General features: G+C 39.8%; 1 protein-coding gene across 2 annotated transcripts; it reads left to right on the plus strand.

Moving 5' to 3' along the window:
- The first annotated feature begins 5,168 nt into the window (after positions 1 to 5,168).
- On the plus strand, positions 5,169 to 9,257 carry LOC106571472 (cdc42 effector protein 3). Of its 2 annotated transcripts, none has more exons than XM_014144619.2 (2): positions 5,169 to 5,350; positions 6,918 to 9,257. In XM_014144619.2, the coding sequence occupies exon 2, from the start codon at positions 7,014 to 7,016 to the stop codon at positions 7,647 to 7,649; it is 636 nt and encodes a 211-aa protein (XP_014000094.2). In that variant the 5' UTR covers positions 5,169 to 5,350; positions 6,918 to 7,013; the 3' UTR covers positions 7,650 to 9,257. The 2 variants fall into 2 exon arrangements, with proteins under 2 accessions (XP_014000094.2, XP_014000093.2); XM_014144618.2 differs by having other exon boundaries at positions 5,180 to 5,569.
- Positions 9,258 to 9,479: the final 222 nt, after the last annotated feature.

A 9,479-nucleotide genomic window follows, 5' to 3' on the forward strand; every position in this document is an offset into this window, starting at 1 on the left:
ACAGATTTTCGTAATAATATTTTAAAATCTGTATTAAACAATATGCACATTTTCCCACCAGAGATGTTTCCATCAAACTGACATATTGTCAGTGCTTGACTTGGACTGAAATAGGTGCTGGTACTCATTTTGGGAGTCAGTACTGTTTATACCAAATAAGCCAAAAAAAATGTGTTCACCAAATTCAACACTCTCATTGACTGACGTCCTTACAACAACTCCTTTCTTGTTGGAGGGAGACAGATTTTCCTCCGAGTTGGGCCTCTCTTTTCCTCTCTGGGAAGAATCACAAATGCAGGATTCCCTAAAATGTGTTGCATAATAATAATTCCCTCGGGAAACAACGTTTCCATACAGGTTCCTAAAAGTCCCAAGGATCCCAGATAGCAAGGACCCATTGGGGAAATGATAGATTATGCAACCAAAAATTATGTTTCACAGTTATTTTATTTATTATTGCCAAACATCAGTCTTAGGATAGGCAAGGTTCTTCTTTTTTTGTGCATTTATCATACATTTTAGGATACTAATATTTGCCAAGTACCTCAACTCCTCCACGGAGTTGGGCGCAGACTAGAGTCATTTAAATGAACCTCCGAGTCGCTATGCGTTGATACTTAAAAAATGTAAATTCTTAAACTCTTACCATGTACATATGTTTGTCTTCTGTTGTTTTATTAGTTTGCTAATCAAAAATTGTTTAATAAAACAATCAAGAAAAAAAACAGACTACATTTTTTTAAAGTACGAACGCATAGCAAGTCGGAGGTTAATTTAAAAAACTTGTCTGAGTGCAACTCTGTGGAGGAATTCCTGTACTTGGTAACAAGTCAGCCCCATGTCCCAACAGTCTCCCATAGTTGCGGTCTGAAGCTAATTAAACCATTGATTCATTTGTTGCGTGAAATAAAAGGGTTCTAGAAAAACATGTTTTCCAATGTCCAGTAATATTGCTCTGCAGTCTGCACAGAATGACAAGTTTACAGACAGAGTTTGTTTAATCTGTCTGTCATTTTTCTGTAGCACAGCCTTGAGGATGTTAAAGATAGTATCTGTGTTGGTGATGCCTTCTCAATGCAGGAAATTGCTGATTTTAGTCAGTACACACACAACTCACCCAGCTCCATCACCTGAAGCATCCCCAAACCATAGAACATTATTTAGCCACACAGAGAGACAGCAAAACGTCCAACATCTGTGAAGCTTTTGTAAAGATGCCATATATTCTCATCAGCACACTACTCCACCTGGTCAGTAGCCAATTTTCTATTTTCACCTTTGATTTTGCATATGTTGAGAGAGACATGTATGTCTTCAACAATGTGTTGGTTTATTTAACTAGAGCCACACAATTAGGTCAATATAACGTAAAGATGAGTTGTGGCAAACATCTTTTACTTTGCTTTATTTCTACAATTTGTGCAAGATATACAGTAATTGGTATTGGAAATTAAGTTTACCTTGCATTATCACTGTGCTTTAGGAGACGGGTCCAACAATGGTTGGTGATGAGTTTTCAGACAAATCCATAATAAACTACTTAGGAGCCAGAAAGACCAAAAAATTGGGCAACAACTTGTGAGTAATTTGCATCATTTACTGCTTTTTAAATGAAGCTCAGAATCTACAGAAAATGTGTAGTGTAAAACATGTGTTAACAACATACCCTTCAAAGGGCATACAAATTCCTTAGTGTTACTTCATGGACCCTAACTATGCTTACTCCATTTACTGAATTTCTGTATGAATTTACAACAAATACCCAAACTCCACAGTGTTGGTTTATAAATGTAAAACCTTTGGCTGCCATGGATTTGCATATGGTACTAATGCAATGTGTTCTCAGGCAAATAATAACGAGATCATTGCATTTCCAGTTGGGAGTACCATGTGGAAGAGCCTCCCTGGGTGGTTCTGGACAAGCTGGAGAAGGTGGGCTTCTCTGTGGTGACCATGACAGGCGTGGGGCAAACAATGGTTTGGTGTCTAAACAAGGACACCATCATGTGAAAGTTGTTACTAACCACTTGGTCTCACTGCAACAATGCATGAGTGTTTTCACCAGTCAGTTAGACTTGTACTACTGCATTCACTGTGTGTTTGTTGATTGGAGGGGTGTCTATGGTCAGTGATAACTTGGGTAAGGATATACTGTATGTTTTTTCTCTAGAACATTTGTCGGTGTAATTGAATTGTTGATTATATTATATGACGTGACTACAGTATTTGATGTGCCTACAACACTGATGTCATAGTGTATTTGCAGTAAAATATAATTTGGAGACATTCAAACAAATTGCACTTTGATGTAGCTACATTCACTACTGTACATACAGTCCTCTGTTACTAAATTGTTGCTTGTGACAAATCCTATAGTATGTTGCACATTTGGTTTCATGTATTTTTGAAGGCCTCAATAAATCATAAAATAAAAATAGCCCAGTTGTGTTTTTGTGTTATGTTTTCTCATCGAATGCTATTTATTTATGACGGCAATGTTCCAATCTACTGTATTCCTCCTGCAAACGTGTGGCCTGATTGGTGGAGTGCTACAGAGATGGTTGTCCTTCTAGAAGCTTCTCCCATCTCCACAGAGGAACTCTAGAGTTCTGTCAGCGTGACCATCGGGTTCTTGTCACCTCCCTGACCAAGGCCCTTCTACAGCCAATGTGTGGTGTTCAATGTAGGCCAACATTCCATGAGACGTTTGAAAAAAACATGCAGGGCTTGACATGAACCTGTTAATCCACCTGTTCTTCAGACAAGGAGGTGACTGAAAATGTTTTTGTGATGTTTGATGCAAGAAACCACTTTACAAAATAAAATGCATTATTATTCCCATACCATTATTACAGAGAATCAGACAAATTGTGCTACCCTCTGCATATTGGCTACTTAGCTTATTCAAGCCTAAAAATACAACAGTGCTCCTTTAATAAAGACCAAAAAAAGCTCTTTACTTGATTCACTTTTCAAAGATATCTAGAGATGTACACATTTTGTGCTCTTGTGGGAAGCCATCACTCCTCTATTGCTGACTACAAAGTATCTACAGTGCATTCGGAAAGTATTCAGACCACTTGACTTTTCCAAATGTTGTTACATTACAGCCTTATTCTAAAATGGATTAAATCGTTTTTTCCCTTCAATCTACACACAATACCCCATAATGAAAAAGTGAAAACAGGTTTTTTGAAATGTTTGCAAATTGTGTAGAGGCACAGATCTGGGGAAGGGTACCAAAAAATGTCTGCAGTATTGAAGGTCCGCAAGAACACAGTGGCCTCCATCATTCTTAAATGGAAGAAGTTTGAAACCACTAAAACTTTTCCTAGAGCTGGCCAACCGGCCAAACTGAGCAGGCTGAATGATAGAACAGCTATTTCCATGTTAAAATGTTATGGGATGCATTTTCTCCATTGTTTTTGATGGTAGGCCACTCTGGTAGACCTACATTCTGATCAACTAGCCACAGTAACCTACTTGACCACTGTTAAAACGAAAACTTAAAGTGGGTACAGCCTCAGTACTCACAGTAAATGCGCGCTGGAAGTTGCACAGAATTTTCACAACATTCAAGTTTGCGCTCAGCAGACCTGACATATGCTCAGTGCCGAAAACAATGAGAGGGAACATCACTGACAAAGCACGTTTTATTATTTGGTTGTTTGCTTCCTCTCTTTCCACAGCCCACAATAGCAGTAACTGACAGAAGTGAAAGAAAGAGCTTATCTGGTGATTGGCATTCCTTATTGGCTACAGCAGGTCTATGGAGTGCAATGTGTGAGAATCTGCTTCTCATAGTGCTCTGTGCATTTTTCACAAGCTTCAGATTCATTTGGCATTGCTCATCTCCTTCCTTCTGCTGCTAAGGAGAAATGCATATAGAATCTAAACGGTCCTTAAATGGTAGGTTATATATTCATTTTGGTTGATATTTTATTGACACCCTTCAGAGAGACGGCATGTTCTTTAGGTGTGAGAAAGAGAGTTTGTTTGCATATTAGATCAAGCTGATTATGCAACAAGTTCTTATCTAATGAATGTGAGAAGTAAACAGGGTTTGGAATGCAGGTCCCCTGACCATGTGTAACTAACAGCCGCCTCTAAGAAATCAAGGTGTTCAGCTGGTGATTTAGTAATGCAATTCCTTCTTAATATTGGAGGGGTACATTTTTCGACTGGTCATGACCTGTAAAAGCCTAGGACCAGACTGATCATTTGCTTCGCAAACCAAAATGTCGTGCGCCTTGAAAAGGCACAATTCAGAAACAACCATAAAAGTCTATAATAATGCTCAAATCCACAAATTGGCAAGAAAATGAGAAAGACAGTTATCAAGGCATGATATAAGATACTCTGAGTCAGTGTGTGTAGCATACCATTATCATTGTAGTGAGAGATGAATTACATAATTCACCTTTAGGACTATTATGGCAAACTGAACATTGTGTCTGAGCAGAGAATAACTTTTTCATTAATACCGAGTGGATTAGGAAGACAGAGGTGGTGTGTGTTTGGATAGGAGGGAGGGCCGGCGCTAGCTTTTTGGGGTATAACATTTTAGTGGTCCCCCTCGATGGCAGAGAGAAACAAAATAGTTTTATTAAAGCTAATTTCCTGCAATTCTATGCACTTTGCCATGGGGCGTAGAGAAAACGTTTTGGTTTTAAAGCACATTTGATGCAATTCTACACATTTTGCCATGGGGCAGAGATAAAATGTTGCAATTTTAAAACTAATTTCATGCAATTCTACTCATTGTGCAATGGGGTGAACATGATTTAGCTTTAAAACTGCAAAATGTTAATGCAATTCTACAAATTTTTCCATGACTTACGCCATGTTCATATGATATCTGAGTGAGAGTGACTAACAAAATCAATGTCGGCCCCCTGGAGGTTAGGGCCCCTGGGCACATGCCCTGCAAGCCTGGTCAGTTATTCGGCCATGATTACTACCACGTGTAGGTAGCTGGCTAAACAAACTTTCTAAAGAGAAAAACTGCTGATGCACTACCAAATTGCACCTTGTGTATTGTAATATTCTAACTCTCAACAGTAAGTTGAGACCCACAGGGCAAGTGATATAATCTAGAACACTTCCCCCTTTCCCTACCTTCGTTGAAGAAACCCTAGCAGTGAAGAGTTCACCTGAGCGTCATACACCCCTCCTCTTTTGTCACACCTCCACAATAAGAGCTGACCCTCTATTCCAGAGATTATTGGGACTAGAAGACTACCTGAGAGAAGATAGTCACAAGAGAGAAGACACAGACAGAGATATTGATAAATCAGGGTGGAGGGACCGAAGGTTTATCACTTTAAACTAACACAACCCAGAGACACAGGTGAGCTGATAAGGCAGTCTAGCTCAGTTTGTGTCTGTGCTTTAGGGTAGTAGACCGTGTCAGTGTTTCAGAGTCAGGGGCGCTTTTCGCACATGGAACGTCTAGAGAGCTGTGTGTTCTAAAACTGCAGAGAAGAGCGAGAAGAGCAAATATACTGAGAAAGCATAGAAAGACTGCTTCCTGATCACATCACTTGTGTGGAAACAAAGATAGACACCGGTAAGCTTTTAAGACTTTTAAGCAATAAGTGAATGAACAAAGAGTGTGTGGCCTATATACTGTAATGGATTTAGTTAGTGGTCCACGTCTTGACTTAGTGTCAGTGGACCAACTAATTGTCCAAATAAATGATTATTTCAATCTGGACACAACATAACAAGTTGGCCGTTTTACTGTTTATTTGAATCATGCCAGCTACCTCAGATTACCTGAGGCAGTATCTCTGACACATTGTCCTCATAGCTCTCTTTAAAAGCCCCATACAAATCTTAGATGTAAAAACTAAATAATTGTAGATCCATTGGAAATAAATTGTTGAGGATCCATGATCGGAACTATCAGGAAGATTATAAAACCTTGTACTAACTGTACAGAAAAACAGCCCACCTTGGGGATTTCAACATGGTCTGAAAAATAGGGCAAATTCCTTAAAACAGCAGCATTTTCCTCAGATGCTTTTTGCTATGACTATAAAATACAAATAAGACAGCATCACCTTCACATTTTAGGCAAATTAGGAAAGTCCCTAACCAGGTTGTCTTCCAGTCAGGAGTAAACAATTTTCCTTAGAATTCTCAAGGCATTGTTCCATTACAGGTAATATGAAACACTGCCCTGGGGAAAAACTCTCTTCTTAATGAGAAGAAATGTGATACTACCAGTTACAACAAGCCATGCTTGCAACACTGTCTCAAAAGTTCAAGTAGCTTTAGACACATAAACATAGTGTGAACGATTACAACGAGTGAAACCACAGCTAAAGCAATCACAGAAACACCAACAGTCAAAGAAAAAAGCATTTTTATCAGGTCAGAGATAAAGGTAATGGCCCTGAAATAAAACAAGTCTCCAAGGTTACTTATTAACAGACTAATGTGCCTCAGTGTTCACTTTCCAGTACAAGAGGTTGTTTAGACTTTTCCTTCTATGAGGCTAATAATTCAGCATTCGGCACTCTTTAGGCATCAATTCTTACTAGATTAAGGTCACACCCATGACAAAACCTTTGTGCCGCAAGCTGTGTGTGTGAAGTTAGAAAAGTATTACAGTGTGTTTGCTTAGACACGTATACAAGAAAAACAGGTTATTTTATTATACAGTCATGGCTGCAGTTACCAGTCCATATATGGCCATTGCTAGCTACCCATCTCAACCTGGAATCCAATTTCATGACAATCGTTGCAAATGATCCTGATGATCATAACAATTGTAGCAAAGGTTGTTTAGCATTGGCATTTTTAGGCTGTGTAGCTATGAAATGCCAAAATAAAAAATAAACAAAAGAATGAGTACAAAATCATTTCAAGTGAGTTTTCTTAACCTAGTTTGTTTGTCCTCACATTTTCAGAGCTGCCTAAAGGTCAACTGAACCCTTCAACTGAGTGACCTCCACTTCAACCTAAAAGTGTTGAACTCACTGACGGTACACGCCATTAAGTCCAAGATGCCTCTGAAGACCACCTTGTACCTCAAATCAGCCAGCATGCGCTGGCCCCGCAAGCAGAAGCGCCGTGAGCTGCTATCAGTCAACATGATCAGCCTACCCCTGGGTGACTTCCGCCACCTCTCCCACATCGGATTGGATGCCCACGGGGATGTCTTTGGCGACCTCACAACCTTCCAGCGGACCGGTAGTCTCATCCTCCACAGCTCTCAAAGCCACCAGGACCTCTACTCCAACATCACCCCCAATGAGACCCCCCCACCCCCACCCAAGCCCCCACGCCTCCTCAGCCCAGAAGAGATGGATGCACAGGCCGCCAAAGCCAGAACACTTCCCCAGGCTTCCAGGCACCAGAGGTGCCTCTTTCCGCCTTTACTGGATGTTGTGGAGGTGGTGGAGCATGACAGGTTGCACCACGAAGAGGAGGTAAAGCAGGAGCAGGAAAAGAAGGAGGAGGGAGGGTTAACGATGGGGCCGGATGGATCCGAATTGAACACGGCTCCCCAACAGGCTCCTTGTCCCCCAGTGGAGGCCCCTCCAGGGGTCGATGAAGACTCGTCTTTTGTCCTGAACCTTGACTTGGGGCCGTCCATACTAGAAGATGTGCTGCAAGTGATGAACCAGCTTCACCAGTGAGACTTTGGGAAGTGTGGCCCTCATGTAATATATTTTATTCTAAGGGCCTTTCAAGAAGCCCAAAATATATAGGGGAGAAAAACTAAAAGTTCCTTCCTTTCTAATGGGGATTGAAAGGGGTTGTGTCATGGATGGATAAATGGGCTGGACTATTTTCAATTGCCAGGACGCTAATTGGCACATTTAGTTTTAATTACTGTCTTCATAGAAGACAGATTGTATAAAATGTTCTTATATTGGATGCAAGATGATATGAGCCTCTATTGTTAGTTTGGCTAACTAGAGCAATGTGTCATATCTGGGTCAACGCTTTGTACGGTTGCCTTTCTCAGGTGAAAGCTCTGTGAGCCAATGACACTCCACCCGGATCATGTGACTTTTGTAACGCAGGTGTATAGAGGAGACATGTTGTGAAAGGTAAGAAAGACAGACGGTAAACTACGTATGAGACATAGCTGTGAGGCAGATGTTTATGACTTATGCTTGTCTGACAACTTCTATTGTGAAACACTGAAATAAGACTGGTGGATTTTGCTTTTCAATGTTTAGGCCTACTATACAGGGACAATGAACACTAGCTGTCCCATAGTCAGACATATGCAGTAGCAATAAGGACAGAAGCTGGGTTGTTCTACGAAATGAGTCCCTTTTGCGTCCCTTTGATATTTTATGTCTAAATTGTGCACCAATATAATATTTTAAAAGCCTTTTTTTATATGAATCAATACTTGCTAAAGTGCCAAATCTATGCACCCTCTGTGACTTCTAGGAAGATTTTAACCCCGACATTTCTCCAAGTTGTCACCATCATTGTAAAGCCCTAGTTGTTTTGTTGCTTCGACAAAGTCATTTCTTCATGTGATTAGTGATCAATTTTTAGGTAAAAAAAACCAACGTGTCCCTCATTTTAAGGTCAACCCTGTTACGTGAACTGAACTGTTACTTTAAAAAAACATTGAACATCTAATAGTCAAATCATAATGTAATTTCTGTTTTTTTTTGTGTTGAAATACTGAGTGGGTCGAGCATAAAACGTCAAACTTGTTACCCATAGATTGACAATTACACATTTTTGTATAGCTTGCATTCAATTGCTCCTTCCTGTTGCACACAACAAGCTTCCATTCCTCATGTCACAAGGGGATTTATGGCTGATTTAAGATGAAATCGTCAACCCTGTTACATTACAGAATGTTAAAATTAGGTGAAATAAAACGTTATTTTTGCACAACCCAAAAGGGACTTATTTCGTAGAACGACCCAGCAGACTCACTAGCGTGTATACGATAGGCCTATTTTATATTTCTTGTTTTTCTTACCAACTACTCAAGGGGAAAGTTCAAATCTTTAGGAATATAAAACGGTATAAGTCTATTAAAAGTTATTACATGGTTTATGGTGTGACTGTGAACAGTATCAGTCTATAATAAATGTCTTTAGAAAATCAAAGCTCACCGACAATCCTCTCGTTGTTCATATCATAATCTTTTAGATATAATTTTGTTTTGGCTAAGGTGGAGCATGAACTCTGCCTAGCACAAGGAAATCACATTTGTGCAAAATCTGTACCGTAAGTTTTAATTTATAAAATAAAAACCATAAAGCCAAGTAAGATCTCGCTTATCGTTCGCATCGCTGAGCCAATCTTATTCTTTAACAACACTGCCACCTACTGGTGCCCTATCTTCTAACAACAATCACAACAATTTGTCTTTCCACACCACCTGATGGCAGTATTTCACAGCCTTTTATTGGGTGGCATGTAGCTTACTTCATTATTTCATTATTTCATGGTCCATTCGGTCCATGGCGATTATTTGATAGATTGAT

Source organism: Salmo salar, chromosome ssa15, assembly GCF_905237065.1.
Source record: "Salmo salar chromosome ssa15, Ssal_v3.1, whole genome shotgun sequence".
NCBI classification, from domain to species: domain Eukaryota; kingdom Metazoa; phylum Chordata; class Actinopteri; order Salmoniformes; family Salmonidae; genus Salmo; species Salmo salar.